Source organism: Nelumbo lutea, chromosome 5 (assembly GCF_056320005.1).
Source record: "Nelumbo lutea isolate HS-2025 chromosome 5, American lotus-T2T, whole genome shotgun sequence".
NCBI lineage: Eukaryota > Viridiplantae > Streptophyta > Magnoliopsida > Proteales > Nelumbonaceae > Nelumbo > Nelumbo lutea.
In genome coordinates, this window is record NC_142688.1 from 10828811 (window position 1) to 10849700 (window position 20890).

General features: G+C 36.3%; 1 protein-coding gene and 1 pseudogene across 3 annotated transcripts; one reads left to right on the plus strand and one right to left on the minus strand.

Moving 5' to 3' along the window:
- The first annotated feature begins 652 nt into the window (after positions 1-652).
- On the plus strand, positions 653-19667 carry LOC148850298 (histone-lysine N-methyltransferase CLF-like). Of its 3 annotated transcripts, none has more exons than XR_016099819.1 (17): positions 653-1194; positions 3777-3869; positions 3966-4294; positions 5937-6098; positions 8362-8446; positions 8668-8823; positions 8920-8967; positions 9047-9118; positions 9267-10000; positions 12901-13057; positions 13162-13382; positions 13993-14124; positions 17577-17667; positions 18634-18778; positions 18866-18994; positions 19083-19160; positions 19287-19667. XR_016099819.1 is itself a non-coding variant. In XM_088947503.1 (17 exons), the coding sequence occupies exons 1-17, from the start codon at positions 1132-1134 to the stop codon at positions 19473-19475; spliced, it is 2787 nt and encodes a 928-aa protein (XP_088803629.1). In that variant the 5' UTR covers positions 653-1131; the 3' UTR covers positions 19476-19667. The 3 variants fall into 3 exon arrangements, 2 of the variants coding, with proteins under 2 accessions (XP_088803629.1, XP_088803631.1); XM_088947503.1 differs by having other exon boundaries at positions 18731-18778; XM_088947505.1 differs by having other exon boundaries at positions 12901-12994; positions 18731-18778.
- Positions 10408-10525, minus strand: LOC148850299 (U6atac minor spliceosomal RNA; annotated as a pseudogene).
- Positions 19668-20890: the final 1223 nt, after the last annotated feature.

Here is a 20890-nt window from a genome sequence, read left to right on the forward strand (position 1 = left end):
TGTATTTTCGTGCATTTATTTTCAATGTAAGATTTTCATTGAAAATCAATGTAAACCTCCCCATCAGTTGAGTTTTTCATCAATAATCAATGTAAATAATGCACCAATTTTATCAATATACTTTTACATCATCATCACACATAAAAAGGTTCCAACGGTTCACTTTATTTTAGAGTTCAGATTTAGGCCTTGACATATATTGAGAACATTTTCTGATGATGATATCATCAGTTCTAATATTATCATCGGAAGATATTCCCAATACACGACGGGATGTGACGAGGGACATTGTGGGCACCCCCTTTACAGGCAGATCTGAACTATTTATTTTAAACCCATTAGCATTTGAACTCTATCGATGTATGGATGAAGTATGAAGTTTACACCGAAAACGGTGGGGCGCACAGCGCAGGAAGCCAATACGAATTCATAGCTCACACAGATGACAAATCAGAATATCCAGATGGATCATTCATAGCTCTTGGCGCTTCACACACTTTTTATCATACATTGAGAACATCTTCCGTATTTATTTATTATTATTTACGGAAGATGTTTCAAATGCACGGTGGATGTGCATGTGAGGCGCCCATTTGTGACAGCCCGAACCCCCAACTCAATAAAAGTCATTCAGACTGTCGTCGCTGGTTCCAGGATGGGGAAGGACGCAAGCGCCTACAAAACCGGACCAAAAAAGGACTCGTAGTTGTATGAACTACGCAGTATGAAGTACGAAGTACGAAGAAGAGGTTAGGTGAATAGGAGACATGGAGGGAGGCCGTAGCAGCTAGTGAGTAGAGAGACTCGAGAGGGGGGGTCTCCGTCATACTGCGGAGTGCCGAGGGGGGTACATTACCACATTTGATTTCAAAAACAAATCCTCTCCCTCTCTATTCTCTCTCCCCCCATCAAGTTCATCCTCCGACGCCTTTTTCTTTACTCGAAATCATCTCCGACATCGGAGTCCATCTCCTCGCTCCTCCTTCTCATGGGACATTAGGGTTTTCAAGGACGACTTGCCAGAACTCCCCTCTCATCCTCATTAACCGTCGCCCGTCGGACTTGGGTCTCACCTATTTTAGTACTAGTGTCCTGATTTTATCTGCATCATTCGCATTCCTAGCAATTTCAATGTCGTCGAAGGACACGCCTTGCGCTTCCGCTAGCACATTAGACCCTTCAAAGGACTCTCAGGTATTCCCTTTATTTTTCTTTTATTTTTACCTTAATGCATCCCCTTTTTCTCTTATTCTCTCTGCAACTTGCACTACAGTGGTTCATTCCGGTGGTGGTAATCTGATTTACAGGTTTTACAGGGCACATTTTTATTGTCAAATTTATTTTTAATCCAGTGAACACGACCAATATACCTTTTTTTTTTTTCTGCTCATATACATTACTTAATTTTTATTTATTTTTCCCGGTTCAAATGCTAAATGCAATGTAGTTGGTGGAAGGATGGAAGCTACTGGTAGAGTGAAGTGCATTTCAGCTGCCGTTGGTTGCCTAGTAACAGTAGTGAGTTAGGTACATTTATTTTAAAGGCCAGTGGGCGAGGTGAAGATGGCAAAAGAGGGAAGAAAACTAGAGGTTCGCTAGAAAATTGCTTGGGTAATTATTTGATTAAAAGAATGCTTAGGTAGTCGTCAAGCCCCCATACTCCTTCACGTTAAGCTCATTGAAGGTTGAAATTTTCTGTGGTTATGAATAAATAATACAGTTATTGTTGTTTGCAAATCACATCATCCACTAATTTATCGAAAAAGTCACATTATCGACTAGAGTTCTTGCTTGCAACTCTACTTTATTCATTTTTCCCCGTTCTTTTTTTTTGCTTGTTCATTTATAGTTGCTTATTTACATGGAATGCCAATGTGATGATTATAGTTTGATTATTAAGAAGAAGATCATGGAGAGAGACCCATGGTTGGAAATAAGGTGATCGAGGAATAGAATCTGAACTAAGGATCTCTAGTTCCTGTTTGAATCTGGTTTTAGTCAGAACCCAAAATATAAACTAGGGTGCACCATTTATAGCCTTTTGTGATAGGTAGGCTTTATTTGCTTTTGAGATGCCCATAAAAAAGGTATCTAAGTGCATTTTTTTCTTGTTCCTGAAAATAATACACTCTTATTAACAATGACAGAGGGTGGGCATTGATGAAACAGTTGGGTTGCTCCATTGGGACCTGGATGACCAGGGTTCAAATCTTGGAAACTGCCTATCTGTATATAATCTGCAGGGGTAAGGCTGTGTACATCTGTCCCTCCCCCAGACCCTGCATTGGCGGGAGCCTCATGCACTGGGTTGCCCTTTTTTCTTATCAGCGATGACAATACCAACAAGGTCTTGAAGCAGCTAACTGCGATATTTCTAATTTATGAAATGGACGACTCAACAAATAGATAAAAAATAGTGAAAATTAAAGGAGAAATTGCCACTTTCAAATTGGACTTTCACTTGTTTGAGTTAAGCAACCTCTAACTCCATACCTCTAAGAAATTCGTCTTGCCAAGGCTTTGCTAATGGCCTTGGTATACTATCTTACTGGGTTAGAGATGTAGGATCTTTGGCTTTCAAAGTGAAACACTTGTTCTGTTGGTTCCTAGACATGCCAAGTTGCCACTAGAAGATAATCCAGCAAAAGAATTTATATGGAGCAGTGAGCTATATCAAAGCACACCACTATCATATTGAGCAGATTTTTGACATTTGGAATAGGGGCCCAATCTTGTATCATGGGTAGTGCCAGATAAACTCGTGGGCTTTCAGAATTGACTTGCCAATTTTCATGAACTGAATCTAAGCCTTGCTAGAAGTCTGCAAGTTTGAGCCCAAATTTTGACCTATATTCCTCAAAGGCGAAAAGGCTTTAAGTGTACTCAGTTTGCCAGATAACAAATGGAAATTGTGTACATATTCTGTCTATTAGCAGCTTTACTTTTTGTTTGTTATATTGTTTCCTATTGTTTGTACTTAAGTGCATTGTTGTTCTAGGTTCACATATGCTTGACTGTAACCAGTCAAAACTTGAAAGTTGAAATTCAAATCGTAGGACTGATTTTTGGTTATTAGTTTTGATTTTTGACCTTGGGTTATCACACCTTTTGTTTTACCTTAGATTTTAAGACTTTTTTTTAAATAATTAGCAACCTATTTTGGGGTTTCTGATTGACTACTGGTACAGTACCTGACCTATTCTTTTTTTCCCCCTCCTATTTAGAACCAATTATCCCTTCAGGGAATATGTCTTCAAATATGTTCTTTGCTGCCTCAATTATTTTGCCTTCCTGTTGCCCTTCTTAGAGTCATCAATTTGCACCAAAGCTCTACTTCTAACTAACGTTGTTATTTGTCTTTGTTAACCATAACAAAATGATTGCAGTAGGGTTTCTTTTTTAATTACATTTTAGGGTCCGTTTGGTTCACAGTTGGAATCGCAATCGGAATGGTCTATTCCCATAGTCTGTTTGTTTCAGTCAAGAATCGGAATGGGAATTAGAATCAGATGGAATGGGATTTCATTCACAAGGGAGGGGCCAGGGGGAGGGAATGACCATTCCCTCAAATGGGGGAATGCCATTCCACCAGGAACGGGAATGGGGTTCCGGTTCCTCCCAACCAAACAGTTGGAATCAGAATGGCCCATTCTGATTCCGATTCCAGACCCCTATTCCCACAAACCAAATGGGCCGTTTGTCACAGATTTATTTTTATTTCATTATCCCTTATTTTTCTGTTATTTATAACTATAGTACTGTACATTAATTGACAGATACTGGAAGCAAGTCAAAGTCGAAAGGATATCATATCAATTATTGATTCTTTGAAGAAACAAGTTGCTGCTGAGAGATGCGTTTTTATAAAGGTGAATTCTTATGATAGCTATTTTCAAACTTTGAGCTAGTATTCTTATGGATTTGGCCCTTAAAAATATTTATTAAACTGATTTTAATTTGTTCAGAAAAGAATGGAAGAAAACAAGGAAAAGCTGATGGGTATTACCAATCATGTTTATGCATTGTCAAAAGAAAGAAGATGCAATGGGATAAATGGTACCAACAAAAATCTAGGCCTACTGGTGAAGAGACAAGGAGATACACTTGGTATGCTGAATGGTCTTGATCTAAATAATGGTGAAAAGGATACAAATGGCGCTCAGGAAGATAACCATGCCTCATCAGCAGTTCTTATAGGAACTAGTTTTGGAGTGAAGAATAACATAGTTCGCCCTATCAAGCTCCCAGAGGTGAAGAAATTGCCTCCCTATACTACATGGATATTTTTGGATAGGTATGTTAAGCAACCATTTTTTGCACAGCCATTTGTCATATTTATTCTATGACTTATGTGATGGTAGATTTTCTTATTTTGTTTACATTTGTTACATATAGCTTATTTACAAGTAAATGCTTGATTTTTTTCAGTATGCAAATTGACAAATATTTACTAGTTTTATACATTTGTGCTTGTTTATTTGCATAGGGTGTATGATCTTAGGCTTCTTATTTATTTGTCCTTAGAAATCTCATTAATATGAATTTTATGAGGTAATTATTATTTAGGGTAAATTACAGATTTCCATCCTGTACTACATGGATATTTTTGGATAGATACCCCATTGCTAATGATGGGGGCAGAGTGCTTGATTCTGAAAGTTCAGGGTTGGTCTTTGTCACAAATGAAAGTTCGAGGGGTTAAGTGTCACTATCCCCAAAGTATAGGATGGTGGTCTGTAATTTATCCTATTATTGATTAATTAGTTATCTGCTATATATATATATTGTGAATTTGATATTTGTTGTTTTTGCCTGTAAGAATTCCTTTATGGTCTTATGTAGTTACAACTTACTGTTTTAACAAAGTTTGTCATCTAATTTAAACAAACACAACACTTTCTCTTGTTGTCAAGGTTGAATGTGAATTTTGGTCATACCTAGTTCCATTGTTTGACCTGAACAAAGAAAAGAAAGAAAAAGCCCTCCATTCTTGACATCAGCATATATTGGAAAGAAAGAATTAGGAGAACTTTTAAGGGCATCTAGCTTCCTTTGTTAAAGTTTTGTGCAGTAATTACTTATTTTCTAGTGGGCTAGCTTCTTATTTGAAAAGATATCCCTAAATACAGTGGATATGAAATTGCTCTATTAAAAACTTGTTATATTAGCATTATTTTTGAAAATATTTGAATTAATATATTTAAAATACTATGTCTTTTAGATATGATGACTTGCCATATTTTGAGAGGAAATTTAATGTTATTGATAAAGAGAATTGCTAATTTTCAAATAATATGCATGTTGATTGGTATATAAAACTATAGGGAATTAACCAGAGCATAGTTTTTTAATTTATTTTATAAAATCCTTGTAGCCTAGGTGAATGGGCACCCGACTGTTGCCCAGAGTCATCTGAATGCCTTGACAACAATGAACACAGCAGGCTAGATTTTACATTATATTGTAGAGCAAGCTGTGGAGAAAGATTTTCTCTCTGCCTTTTTTATACTTCTTTGTTTGGTTATTATACAATTTATCTTTGTTTTCTCATAAAAAATACATGGTAGCTTGTATCTTTCATTATCATGCACCTGATCAGAAGTCAACTAAGCTTTATCCATCCAGATGGGGTATTCTTTATCCATTTTCCAGTATTAGCCAATTCATTGTGGTGGTGCTTTCTTTGTGATTACTGTTTTTGTTTGGCTGCATGATTTCTTTTCAAGGCTTGATCGTTTCTGAGTTGTCGTCTGTTTGGAAACACATTAGTGTATTCAATATTGATAAAAAAAATAAAAACACATTAGTGTCTTCAAGTTTCAAACTTTTTTAGATTAATTTTGATTAAAGTTTGAGCTCATGCTGGGCACTTTTTTTTATAACATTTTTGAAGATTATGCTACTTATTGAATGGTTTCATAATCAAATCTATGCAGAAACCAGCGAATGACTGAGGATCAATCAGTGGTTGGGCGAAGAAGAATTTATTATGACCAGAATGGTGGAGAAGCTCTAATTTGCAGTGACAGCGAGGAGGAAATAGTTGAGGAGGAAGAAGACAAGAGAGAATTTGGGAATTGTGAAGATTATATCCTTCGGTTGGTATAACCATAAAGCCAAATGAAGTTTATATATACATCTGTGGATGTGCTTTCTACTTTCCTTTTTCTGCTCTTAAAATTCCTGATAGAAATCCATGATTTTTCCTCTCATGTTCTATCATTTTGTAGACTGTTATTTGTTATGATTTTCTTTCCTTTTGTTTTCCTTCAATTATTTGTTTGGAACCTAGTGTTTTTTTTTTGTTGGGGGTTTGAGTTTGTTTGAGGCCTGGCTGGGGAGGTTGTCTTTGTTTTTGTGTTTGGAGGGTAGAAGTTTAATTTTGTTTTGGTTGTTTAGATTTTTGTATGGGTTTGACTGGATGTTTTCCATCTTTTTCTTGTTTATTTTCCTTATCTTGGGTGACTTCTTGTCACGTTTCTTGTAATTTCTTTCTTTTATTTTGCTATAAAAAAATATTTGTTTCATGGAAGGAAATCCTCAGGCTTAGACAGTTCGTTTCATTCATGTGTTCATTCCCTAAATTTGTTCTTGTAATAGTTTTGAGTATGTACAGTGCAAAATGTTCATAGGTGTAATGAATCAAATTGTTCTAAGAAAACATTATGCACTACTGCCAGGCTGCCATCCACCTAGTGATACAGGAGCTGTATCCATTGTATGATTGTTGTTGATCAAATTAAAATAAAGCAGCTCTAACCGGCATCAGGATTGCAAAAGACATGGGCTTATTAAATCTTACCATTAAAGGAGATTCAGCCAACACCATTAATTGGCTTTCTAGTCCTGACAGTGGGCCTTGGTCCTTAGCTCACTACCTGGCTGAAGCGAGAGACATCCTCTCTTCCTTTAATGCTCATGTGGTCTGGATTCCGAGGGAGCTAAACTCTGAAGTTGACAGTCTAGCTAAATCTGGCGCTCACAGGGATTACCTATTTAGTGATAGTTTTCTGCCTATGTAACTTTCTGAGTGCTTAATTGTTGTGTACATCTCCTCATGTACCTCTTCTTTTTATCGAATAAAGTTAACCTTTTTTCAAAAAAAAAGAAAAAATCAAGAAGTCCATACAAGCATAGGATTGGACAGTGTTTCAAATGGTGCACCTCAGGTGCATCTAGGGCCTTGGGCTCACAGGCGAGGCTCATTTTCTAGGATGAACATTCCCTGATACTTGGCTTGTTGCTAACTTGCTATGTTATGAAGTAACCTTGAATTTGTTGTTGAATACTGGAAAAGGGTTGGCTGTTTGTGGGCTTCGTATACATGACATGTTACCCCAATTCCCAATCAGTTCCTTGTTTGTCTTTTTAATTAGAGGATATTGATTGCAATTACTCTTCTAGCCCACACCCATGCTAACGTGTATGCACATGAAGCTTCGAAACAGCCCAAGATGTTTTCTTACAAACAGCCAAGCTTTTATCGTTGAATACATGGTTTACTATATTGTAAGGTGTATCTATGGTGTTTAGAGTTGAATGTAGGATTCAGATGTACAATGTTACAATGTTCATGCTAATACCATGCTAATAACATGGTACTGTAATCAATTTTTATATTAACCTTGGAAAGGAGGATTTTCCCTTTTCCTGTTCTAAAATGCAATGGATATTTTTTTTTGGCATAATGAACTTTAGTTATTGATTTGTTGCTGCTCCAATATTTTGCATTTCTTAAGGATGTGAAAACAGGGGGTTCTATGGTTTAGGATTTACCTAATATGTTTCATCAGAATGTATTGATACTTTCTCACCTATATTTGGTTTATCTTATACCTTATCCCTTTTGGTGGCTGCACAAGATTTACGTTTTTTTTTTTTTAATTCATGCTTGCCATTAGATTATTTCCCTATGCAGGGTTTTGTTTATTTCCTTGCTCTGTTTTATGTACAAAGGACCTGTTGATTAATATAATTATAATTTACCTTTGCTCCAAAAAAAAGAACTTTCTTTCTTGTTTCCATGGTCTGTTGCAAATGCTTCTGGTCCACCTTTATTTATCCATACTTGGCTATGGACAGTTTGATGTATGTAATTGATATGTGAAGATTCTATTTTTATTTATGGATCTATATTGGATTCATGCACTTCCTTGTTCACTTGGTTTATTCCTTCTTTTGTGGACTTTATCTTTCTCTGGGAGTAAAGAAAAGATTCATTAAGCCAGCACACAAACAACTGAATCAGTCTTTAATAATTTGGGTACAAAATGTACTAAAGCTATTTTGGTTTTCCCCATAGCTTTTACATTCTAGGTCAGCTTCAAGGGAAACTCATTGTGTCCTTATGTTTTCTACCAGAAAGGCTATCCAAGAGGTCGGTTCATCTGATGATGTGCTTGATCTACTAGCACAATGTTTTTCAAGAAGACCTTGTGAGGTTAAGGTATGCTTCTTACGATAATAAACATGATACAGGTTGGAAAAATTTTGTGCCCTAGTTCTGTAGTTAAAGGAAGCATTTGTCTTTGTTCTCTGCCCCACTTTACTTTTCCCTGCAGTTTGTTTGAAAAACTGGTCATAGTGTGAAACTTTGGTCCAGCTGTTTCCCAATCAATTTGTGCTGGCTTTACAGAGGTATGAAACAACGTCAAACATTCTATACAGGCAAGATACGAACTTCTAACGAAGGAAGAGAAAGATGCACTGTTCATTAAGAAGGCTAATATTGAAGATAATACACAAATGGATGATTCTTTTTTCGATAAAGATCTGGATGCAGCTCTGGATTCTTTTGATAATCTATTTTGTCGGCGATGTCTAGTAAGAACCATCCTTACCATTTTCTATGTTTTGCCATAATCTCTGATAATTTATCCCAATGGTTATTTCTGATGCATTTTCTTTTTATTCCGGCAGGTATTTGATTGTAGATTACATGGATGTTCACAGGATCTTGTTTCTCCTGTAAGTTGTGCACTGAGATTCATGCTGTCTAGATGCTTGTTGGATTGATGTTCTTTTTTGTTTATTCCCATCTTATCAGGCTGATAAGCAACTCCCATGGAACCATCCAGATGAGGAAAAAGTACCATGTGGCATGCATTGCTATCGGCTGGTATGTAATTCAATATGATGAAAACGGTTGCTGTTGTTTCCTTGCCTGTACTGCTTCCTGAAAATTTTATGTGAAGATCAAATTGGCATTTATAATCCCTGGTTTGTCAAGTTTTCTTCATGTGCTTGTGAATTGAATGATTTTTCAGGAACAAAAATCTGAAAGTATTGCTACGATGAGCTCTCCGGTGCATGATGGTCTTGAAGAAAAACCAGTTCCTTCATCTTGTAGTGCTGGGAATCAGATATCTCCTAGAAAGAAAGGTGCTAATCCATCAGCTGGCAGAAAAACAAAATCTAATCAGAGTGAAAGTGCTTCATCTAATGCAAGAAATGCATCAGAGAGCAGTGAATCAGAGATAAGACCTAGGCAGGATTCCGCTTCCATCCACCATTCTTCATCACCTCCAAAGGCTAAGCTTGTTGGAAAATGTGGAGTTCGTAAGAGAAACAGTAAACGGGTTGCTGAGCGTGTTGTTGTTTGCATGCGGAAGAGACAGAAGAAAATGGTCACTTCTGATTCTGATTCTGTTGTGAGTGGATGCATTTGGCCCAGAGATATGAAGCTTAGATCTAATTCACGCAAGGAAAATGAGGAGGCTATTTCTTCACAACGGAAAGTAAAAACTCCACCCATTAGAAAGTCTAGGAGGAAGGAATCACCAATTCAGGAAAGTAAGAAATCTGCATTGGCTGAAGTTCATGATGAACCATCTGATGAGATGGCAAAAGGCCCACTGGTGGCTACTAGTGATGAAACCTCAAGAAAAGAAGAGTTTGTTGATGAAAATGTCTGCAAACATGAAGCAACTGGTGATAAATCTTGGAAAGCTATCGAGAAGGGCCTTTTTGCGAAAGGCTTAGAGATTTTTGGAAGGAATAGGTTAGTGCATAAGCATTCCATCTGTGTTGGAATCCATCTGAATTGCATGTAGGCTTGTGTTTTGGTATGGCAGGTTTTGAATATTCCCAAGGCATATGACTGGTTGAAAATCTGAACTTACTAATCTCTATTAACTTGAAGGCTGCTAAAAATTTCCAATGGATAAATATATTTGTAAAGCAAGTTTTTTTCTATGATCTGTGAACACAGGCATGAGTGTCGTGTTTCAACATAGAGATGGCATACCAGACATGGCAATTTCCCCAAATCTACATATATCAACATATGAAAGTTGGCCTCTGTGTATATATGTGCTTGTACACTTAAAATGCCACCAAATTTAAGAAAGAATAGATGTAATTGTTTGCAATCAAACTGCAAATGGCAAGTGTTTATCTATATTCTTTAGAAGTAAATGGAGCTATACAAGTCTAGAATCTCTAGATATGTGCTAACAGGTAAGCTTGACAGCTGTTCCTGTCCCTGTCACGGGAGATGCCAACTGTCTCTCATTTCAATGAGCACTCTAGATGTGTCCAGTCAGGTGTATGAGACTCTTAAGACATGGGTGGTGTTAACTGTCAACAAGTTTGACATACTGACACTGCAGAAGTTTATAGCAACACATTGTCAAGCATAGTTTTCAAGGTGCCAAGGCGAGGCTAGGCGACAAGGGGGTGCCTAGTCGCCTAGGTGATGGATTTTTTTAAGTAAAAATCACATATCCTAGGGTATTTCCCTAGGTTCCATAACTGACTTTCTTTAATAACTATCCATAATTTTCATAAGAAAATTATAAACTTAATGCTTAAGTCTAGAAAATCAACATATTTATGAGAAGAAAAAGAAGAAAGGAAAGAAAATTCAAAAAATATAGGGGCTGAACCCGTATTTTTGTTATTTATAGGAAAAGAAGAAAAGAAAAGGAGATGTGCAACAAGAAATGTGTTGATTAGACACAATTTTAAGTTCTTCCCTTATTGGTTCAGATTTTGAAGTCATTGAGGGTTCAATGCAGCAGTTAGCAATGTTTGTGTTGATTAAACCCTAACAAATAAGAAAATAATAAAAAGAAATTAGTTTATAAATGCAAAAAATGAATAGTTTTCTTTAATAATGTCTATTTTATAATTATAATCTCAAAAAAATAACAATATAAAAGTATTTTATTACACAGTATGCAAAACTGTTTGGCGACTGGGCAAGCCGAGCCTCCAAGGGATAACTCAAGGCTGGGCAACAGCAGATCACCTTGTTGCCCTGGTGCGCGATGTTTTTTTTTTTTTAATTAAAAGTTTGGGTAATTTTAGTTTATTTCCCCATTCTCTTATGATTAACTTGTTTCCTTAGTTGGCATAACAACTAGGAAACATTGAAAGTGTCTTAGCATAAAATAGTCAAACACTCTAGGTAGAATTAAGACAATGTTATATAGCCTAAGAAAAACTAGGGAATGGATCTCTACTCTGTTAATGCAGGAGGGAGATACAAAGAGAATGTGTCTGTGTGTGCATGTGCTAAGCAGAAGGATAGAAGAAAACAAGGCATGAAGCCTTTGTTATTTTGAATTAAATACGATAAAGATATTAAGGAGAGAATATGCGCTTGTGTTAATTGCAGAGAAAAGGAAAAAATGAAAGCCTAGAGTCCTTATTCTGGTCACAGTTACAAAGATAGAGAGGAATGATTACAAAAGCTTAAAATAGAAAGCTAAAAGACCAAAGCCAATTTTATGGATTTTAAGTTTAAACTTGGTCTTTTATGATGCCTTTTTACATTCTTTTCCATTATTTATCACAACATGATGCAGCTTAGCTGGTCTTTACACTTACCATATGGAAACACCAAAATGAGGCATGTGGTGATCTCTGAATGATGCCATATCACCTAGGTGGCAACTAGGCATCACCTTGACAATTATGCAAATTGCTTAATTGTTTTGTATGTAGATCTGTCTTTTTCATAATAGTAAAACTGTCTTGTCTGCTTTTTCTATTTCAGATATTTCTTTTAAGAATTCTTAGAGAATTGATATTGTTCTATTTCTGTTTCTTATGATGCACTCGTTTTGTACATATTTTATTTATTAATTTTCTTCTGAAATTGGGATATGTTTGCAAGTTTGTTTTATTTCTTATGGATCTTTACATCCATATCTGGCTTTGAGTTGAATTTTGCAAAAGTATTTTATGTTCATATAAGTAAATAAAAAGGAAAATGATAAATTCTTGCAATCATTCTATCTTAATCCAAAATTTTCATTGGATTCCTACTGTAGTAAATAATCACCTATAACTTTCTTGTTAGCCTTTCAACCATAATATAAATAGGAATCGCAAATAAAAGTGATAATCATTTTTTATGGATATAAAAATGACCATCATCTATGTACTTAGATTTTCAAAATCCTATTTGGTTAGGGTTCTGAATGGTGATAATAATGGGACTAAGGGATTTGAAGAAGTGGTTCAAGAGAACAATAATATAAGAGAATGAATCAATGAGATTTAAGTGGTTCAAGAGAACAATAATATAAGAGAGTGAATCAATGAGATTAAAGAACGGATAGGGTTGAAGATTAAGAGCTTATACTAGGGATACTAAATTGATTATGATTTAAAATAAATATAAAAAAGAAATCAAGAAAACAATAAAAACCAGGGGTTAGATATTCTGCTTCAGTTTTTTTCTCTTTTCTTTTAGCTTGTTTTTGTTTCTTCCTCCATGACAGTAAAGGTGAATCACTTTTTTGTTTTCGGGTGGGGGGATGGAAAACATTGGCCTATTGGAGACATATTCTACAGCACTGTGGTACTCTATTTTTCTAAAAAAGAGATTTAACAATACATGCACTGATTATGTTATGCATTTTACAAGGGTTCTTTGGTTTATCTGAACAGCTGTCTAATTTCAAGGAATCTTTTGAATGGAATGAGGACATGTGCAGAGGTCTTCCAGTACATGATTTGCACAGAAAATAAGCTATCATACAGGGTAGGTGATGGTGCAAATTCTCTGGTTGAAGGCCATTCCAAAGTTGATTATAATGATACTATGGTTAGTATGTTTTTATGCCTCAATATGTCAACATTGGACCCTTCTTTCTCTGACAATGAGTGAATATCTTCCCTCTCCCACTCCTTTTCTGGTAAATATTTCAGGGTAGTGAACTGAGAACAAGGTCAAGGTTTGTGCGCAGGAGGGGTAGAGTTCGCCGGTTGAAGTATACTTGGAAGTCTGCTGGTTACCATTCAATTAGGAAACGGATTACTGAGAGGAAGGACCAGCCATGCCGACAATATAACCCTTGTGGTTGCCAATCAGCATGTGGGAAGCAGTGTGCTTGCCTTTTAAATGGAACCTGCTGTGAGAAATACTGTGGGTAAGCCCTATTAATTTCGTTCTGAATCATGCACTTAAAAAAGAATTTTAAATAGCGGTTTTTTCTTGTATTCATAAAAAATCAGTTATTCCTTGTTTGTTTGTTTCACTCAGTCCCAGTGTTTCTCAGCTCATTTTAAATTTGACTGAAGAATATATAAAAAAGCGCAGCCCAGTGCATGGGGCTCCTGCCAATGTGGGGTCTGGGGAGGGCCAGATGTACCCGGCCTTACCCCTGTACATACAGAGAGGCTGTTTCCAAGATTTGAATCCTGGTCACCCAGGTCACAATGGTGCAACCCAACTGTTGCGCCAAGGGCCATGACCCACCCTCTGACTGAAGAATATATATATTTGAACATTTTATCTGAGATGTTTCTAGTCATTCTATACCTTATTTTTTCAATATAAGATTTTCGTTTGTGATTTTTCTTTGTTTTCGATGTGCTAATATCTTTTGCACATGAATAGTTTGCTGGTATGCCCCCAAGTTTTCACTACTTTCAGTAATTATTTCTACATAGACTTAAATATTGTATTCTCAAGTATGTTAATGTTGTTGCAGAGATTGTTCTTACTGATGCCTTTTTTTCCTCGAATTTCGAATCTAGGTGTCCTAAGAGTTGCAAGAATCGGTTTAGAGGCTGCCATTGTGCCAAAAGCCAATGCCGAAGTCGACAATGCCCATGCTTTGCTGCAGATAGAGAATGTGATCCAGATGTTTGTAGAAATTGCTGGGTTGGGTATGTGCATTTGCTTATCCTTTTTTTCTTACCAGGATTGACAATTTCAAAATTGTTCTAGCATTGGGTTCTACAGCCATTTTTCATCATTTATTTTAGAAAGTCATATCATATTCTCAGGATTACTTTCATTGGGGGATTCTTTTTTGTGGAAGTTTTAACTAATTGTTGCACATGTGATTGAAATGCAAAAGAATCCATAATCATCAAAGTGCATATCTGATTCCTGCCTATATTGCCGGCTTATTTGCATTTCATAAGATGAAACCTAGAATGTTCTGCAGCCTAAAAAATGATTAGTTATTCTTATATCATCAGAGTATATTTCCTCTGTTCTGCTTTAAATTTTCTTCATGGATCATGCGTTTTATCTTGTAAAAAATTTGAAGTTAGCTGGCCTACATCACTTTTCCTACCTTATATTAGTAGGGGTGCACTAAATCTCCACCTTATTTGTTTCTTTTCTAGCAAGTTCATCTGATAATGTATTTTTCATTCATATGGGGAATCCACTTTATCCAGGGAAATGCATCTTGCATCCTTTAGATAAAAGTTTTATAAACGCAAATAATACTATCTTTGTGTAGAATGACTTTTTTGGCAATTATTTATAAAAAATGACTTTTTTGGTAATTTTGGACAATCTAATGCCCATTGGGCAAATAATACAAGTGGATGCCAAGTTGCCAACGCATGGCCAGCTAAGAGCCATCCCATAATGACATGTTCTGGATTAGCACTGGAACTTCTCCACGTGAAAGAAATTAGAGAGGTTGTGCAGACCGGTAACCTAATTGACCTTATTAGGCTATCTAGAGAAATTTGGGGCCCAGTGATTGAAAGAGTAAAGTCTAAGCTAGCAGGGTGGAAGACACACTATCTGTCAAGGGGTGGTAAGTTAACTCTTGTTTAGAGTGTCCTTTCAAGTTTATCCACTTACTACATGTCACTCTTCCAAGCATCAACATCTGTCTTAAACTCCCTTGAGAAACTAAGAAAAGATTTCTTGTGGAAGGGAAAGGATGATGAAAGGAAATTTCACTTAGTTGCGTGGTCAGAGATTTGTAAACCAAAAATGTTATGTTGTTGGGGTGTTAAGCCTCTGAAGCAAGTAAACTTGTTCCTTTTGTCCAAATGGCCGTGGAGGTTTGGCACAGAACATGATGCCCAGTGGAGAAATCTCATAAAAAACAAGTATGGGGAAGCTAGCTTGGGGTGGGAATCGGGCCCGGTCAGTGAGTCTTATGGCATTGGTCTTTGGAAGGTAATAATGCAAAACAGGAACCTCTTTTTCAAATTTCAACCTTGTCTCTTTGAAACCAGGCTCAGGTGAGAGAGTCCTTTGCTTTAGTACAAGACGGGGATGCTAGAGTCTGTAATTGCCTTGAAGTTAGCACTTCTCAGGTTACCTGAATATTAAGGCTAAGAAGAAATGTAGATGATTGGAATTTGGAGGCTTTAATAACTCTGTTACAACAGCTAGAACAGATTAAACACCAATCGCAAGCTGAAGATAGAATCTGATGGCCCTTGGAGAAGTCTGGAATTTTCATCACCAAGTCAATGTTGACTCTCTTGAACCCTTCGGATTCTGGGCCCCTGACGCAGTACAGGAGAAGGCCGATAAGTTCTATGCAAGTTGGGACCATTCCAAGACACATAAGAAGCAGAGATGACGCACCATGATAGCGTCATCATAGGATTTCTATCTTAGTTCGTTTTTACCAAATTAGCATTATTTCGAATTTATATTCAATTAGCATTATTTTGGAGTGTTCTCTTAGATTAGGATTTTCTTTTTTTTTAAAGAGTTTTAGTAGGATTCTATTATGTAGTGTTTTCTTAGACTAAGATTTTCTTTTTTAAAGAGTTTTAGTAGGATTCTATTAAGGAGTGTTTTCAGACTAGGAATAGGAGCTATAAGGGTGTATGCCTATACAAAGAGTATCTAGGGGAAAGTTAAGGCAGTTCCCTTGTTATCAAATTTCTCTTAATTTTTTAGTGAAGAATTCTTCTTCCTAAACTTCGACTTCTGCTCTTTTCTTTGAAGCTTTTCTCACGTGTTTCATTTCTGTACTGTGTCAGCCCCCTCGTGTTTAGATTTGGAATACTAGGATCCCTTGTATGGTCTTGTTTTTCATGTAGGTTGCACTAAAAGGTAAAATCCAGACTATTAATATTCTAAAGAAAGGAATGTACCTGGCTAATGGGTTTTGCTTATGTGGTATGGTGGAGGAAAACATACATCATCTCTTCATAATATGTGGCTTTTCTTACAGTCTGTGTTCTCACGTCTTAAAGCTCTTTGCTGTAAATTGGGTCCTTCTCCCTACCTTAGAGCCATTAATGGCTTCCTGGGGATTGAAACCCTTTAGTAGAAGGGGGAAGATTTTGTGGCGCTTAGCTCCTTTCATTATTTGCTGGTGCATCTGGAAAGAAAGGAACAGCCACATTTTCAAAGACGAGGCATTCCCAATTGAGCAGGTGCAGGGCAAGGTGGAAAGGATGTTAGTCAAGTGGCTTCAGTCAACAATTTATTTAAGGGTGTCAACTTTAGTCATTGGAGTAGTATTTGGTGGGATAATGATTTGGTTCTATAAGGCTTTCCTGCTAATGTTTTACTACTGCTTTGATGTACTTGGCTGTTGAGGAAACACCTCCCTCAGCAGCCTTTATCTTTGCTTCTTTTAATAGAAAACTCACCTTTTCTCAATAAATAAATAAATTAATTAATACTTTTTTGAATTCTGTTGGTACTTTGTGTCATGGACTATAAGTTATGTTGCTTTCATTAATAAATATTTCATGCAATACATGAAATATTTTAGTTTGGTTTTTCATTTCAAATTTGTGATGCTTTTGAGTGCAGTTTCTTGCTTAATTTGGAATTCGGAAGAAGACATTTGTATCTACCTATATTTTCATGTCTTTTCTGGGCTTTTGTTTTCTCCTGTCATTCAAAGCATTCTCTACTTACATGTCATATTTAGAAAGCCTTGGTCAATGGTGAAAGTGCAACAGTATGTGCTATGGCAAGAGTAGGATTTTTGGCAGGGTCACTGGATAGATGGGAATTTGGAACAGTAGATAATTTGTCTTGTAAACATGAAAGGCGACTCTGTTGTGTGACTTGTGTCCTTGTACCCATCATACGAGGATATATTTTCAAGCATGGCTGTTATGCTTTAGTGAGGATGTTCTAATGCATGATTGCATTGGATGATTGAAGAACTTCAGATCCTCTTGAAGTCCTAAAAGGGCCATTTTGGGTGATTAGATCAACAATCACTTTTATTTGAATAACAAACTTTTGAGTAATTTATGCATATTTGCTTGCAACATAATTGACTTTATTTATTGATCTTGCTCTGCTTTCCTCACTTCTTTTTCTTATTTCCCTTTAGTGTTTTATCTAAGGTTTCTTTCACTTGTGTTCTGACATTTCCTCACAGTTGCGGTGATGGTACTCTTGGAGTCCCTTCCCAGAGAGGTGATAATTATGAATGTAGGAATATGAAGCTTCTTCTCAAGCAACAACAAAGGGTAATAATGCTTAAGCATTTCTTGTTTAGTTATTTATGGGATGACCTTTAACTTACAAATTCTCATAATACTCTGCTGAATATTATTTGATGCATATATCATATGGAGAAGGATATACCAGTAGATTTTATTTACTAAATCTGGAATAAGCATTTGAAAAATGGAACACATCCCTAGGGCAAGGTTTTTTCTGAGTGTCAGAAGGCAGTGACATACTACCTCGAAAAATTAAATTTCATCTTATAATCTATTTTTAATTTTGAAAGAAGACTTTTTCCCTTTCCCAAATGTCACCATGAGCTGTGATCTATGACCGGTTTGGCTGATTTTTCCAAAAGCTGGCATCCAGAAGCCATGCAACTAAACTCGGCTATTGTTTTTTTTTTTTTTCATCTTTTCTGGTGGAACCCAAAGTTTTCTTAATTGTTTTGGAAAAAACACATATAGAGATACACATACAAATGCACTATGTAGAAATTTGGTCAGTTTTCTCTGGGTACATTAATTCTTTCTGTGGAGTCCACTCTACTCGTCTTGTGTTTTTTCCCTCCAATTTCAGATACAACCCTGCTGGAAAATTTTTAGTTCTAGAAATCTTAGTTACATAATTGCACAATTTTTATAATGGCATCCTTTGAGATAATTCAGATATCCTGATCATGATGTTTATGATAAATTATTTTCACCTTTTCTCCTTTGATTCCCTTCCTGTTTTGCCTTGCTATATTGGCTTACCCTTGTGTCCCTGTTCTTCCAGGAGCCTGACTTGCTACTCTGCCTTTTCCATATCCAATTTTGGCTATTTTTCAGTAATCTTGATGACACTGTTCATGATTTTTATTCACATAGGCTACCAAATTTTATCATTTCATGAATATTACCTATTCCTAGCTGAATTACAGTATGGTATAGATGATCATAAAGTGCATATGGCGTTACTGATTTTATCAATATAATATTGAGCAGAAGTAAAAATATGCCAACTGCATAAATTGGAGATGAGGCTATTTCTCTTTGGCCATAATTTTATTAGGATTCAAGCTTGATTTATGTACATGATCAGGTCTTACTTGGAAGGTCTGATGTATCTGGCTGGGGAGCGTTTCTTAAGGTAACCTTTTCTTTTCTTTTCATTTTAAACACATAGTGCTGTATCATGGCTGCTTCTATAAATACTAAGGGTCTTCAAATTCTTCAGAATAGTGTTGGCAAACATGAATACCTGGGAGAGTACACCGGAGAACTTATCTCACACCGAGAAGCTGATAAGCGTGGAAAGATATATGATCGTGAAAATTCATCATTTCTTTTCAATCTGAATGATCAGGCATCATCCATTCTATATATGATAGTTTTCTTTGTCTTTTTATTCCTTTTAGTTGATTTTTTACTGATAAAGTTATTTCTTCTTTCAGTTTGTTCTTGATGCTTATCGGAAAGGTGATAAATTGAAATTTGCTAATCATTCTCCTGATCCAAATTGCTATGCCAAGGTCTCTCTCTCTCTCTAAAACACACACACACACGCGTGTATGCATGTACAACAAACCTTCCAAGAGAAAGGTCAATGTGTTGGATTTATTGGTTGCTCATGCTGGTAACAATGCTATTGTATGTAGGTCATCATGGTAGCAGGGGATCACAGGGTGGGTATATTTGCAAAGGAACGGATAAATGCTGGGGAGGAACTCTTTTATGATTATCGCTACGAGCCAGACCGAGCTCCTGCTTGGGCCAAAAAGCCTGAAGCTACAGGGTCCAAAAAGGAGGAAGTTTCTTCAAGTGGTCGTGCAAAGAAGCTCGCTTAGTTCAAACCTATTAATAGAATGGCATGCCATTTTTCGTCATTCTTTTAACATTTTGTAAGAAGTATCATCTCCATTAATATCATGGTTTTTCCTATTTACCATTGGGTGGGAATGACATTCTTCTCCATCCAGGAATTCCTGAATTTTGATTGTGATTGATTTCAACTTCAAGCAATTGTTAATTTGTTATTAGTCTTCTGTCGAAGCAGGAAATTTTAGAGAACTACCTAGCAAGATATTTAAGGCATTGCTACTGATCTGTTGATCCAATTATCTTGGGTATGGAAGAAAAAGGGTCACCTAGGAATCGGGACGGACATCAATCTACAATTATGGATACAGTCTGAGTCTCCTGTGCGTATGCATTTTGGTGTCTAGATTAGAACCATAAAATGGTAGGACTTGAACGGAAATTTGGTGACGTATCATTGAAAAATTACTCTTGGGCAGGCAAATTTGACTCTTCTCACAATTTGGGTCAGGATTTTGGTTGGGCCGCCCAGCTGGGAAAGTCGAGCCTGGAAATTCTGGGCTTGGGTTTAGGTTTGTGTTTATGCCCAGCCCACAATTTTTTTTTGTTTTTTATATATTTTATATGTTATATAATGCATAAAATAAATTCTATACACAGTATGATATATATAATATAGAATACTATATATATATATTTAATAATTTATACATAAAAGCCATAAACCCGGAATCCAGCCCTGCCCTGGTCCATGGTCACCCCTATCTAATTTATATTTATGCCCCAACTTTATTAGGGAAGGACAAAAAGAAGTTAAGATAAATTTAAGGGGAAATGAAGGATTTAATGGGGAAGATGACGTTGCAGAATTTAAAATTTGTTTTTAGAGTAATGATGAGATCGGATCTGCTCCTCACTGCTCTCTTCACACTGACCCCACAGCATGTACCAGCTACAAATCGGGAACATCTCCGTTAATTGCATATTTATTATTCATGGGAGATGTTCCCATTAAACAGTGGGATGTGGCCCGTGAGGAGCAGATCCCAATTCAACTTCTTACTTTCTTAATAATTGAATTTTAAAATAAATGACCACGTGAATAAGGGAATCTGTGTGAGCATAGAGTTGGGGCCTTTCTTTTTCTTTTTCCTTTTTTTTTTTTTCAAAGATGATTTGAGGCCTCTTGGGTCTTGGGCTCCCTCTTTTCTCTAAACGACAGATATAGTCATATGTAAATATGATCTGAATATAATCAAATTAGTTCCTAGATTGGAATTGATACCTAACCTATTCAGTCCTACGAGGGCCGTTACCAGCATTCTATCATCTATGTGGCGTTTGATTTACCACTATGTTTATGGGAAGTTATTTATCAAAAAGTAATTAATAAGTTTATAAATTAGGCTCTGTTCGGATTGGATAATCTTTTGCTTTTATAATC

Bases quoted from the DNA above. Each gene is read 5' to 3' on its own strand.
- LOC148850298 (XM_088947503.1), top strand. From the start codon at position 1,132: ATGTCGTCGAAGGACACGCCTTGCGCTTCCGCTAGCACATTAGACCCT. The intron at 8,968-9,046 runs GTAAGTTGTGCA...CCATCTTATCAG, and splicing joins CACAGGATCTTGTTTCTCCT to GCTGATAAGCAACTCCCATG. The intron at 13,058-13,161 runs GTTAGTATGTTT...TAAATATTTCAG, and splicing joins TTGATTATAATGATACTATG to GGTAGTGAACTGAGAACAAG.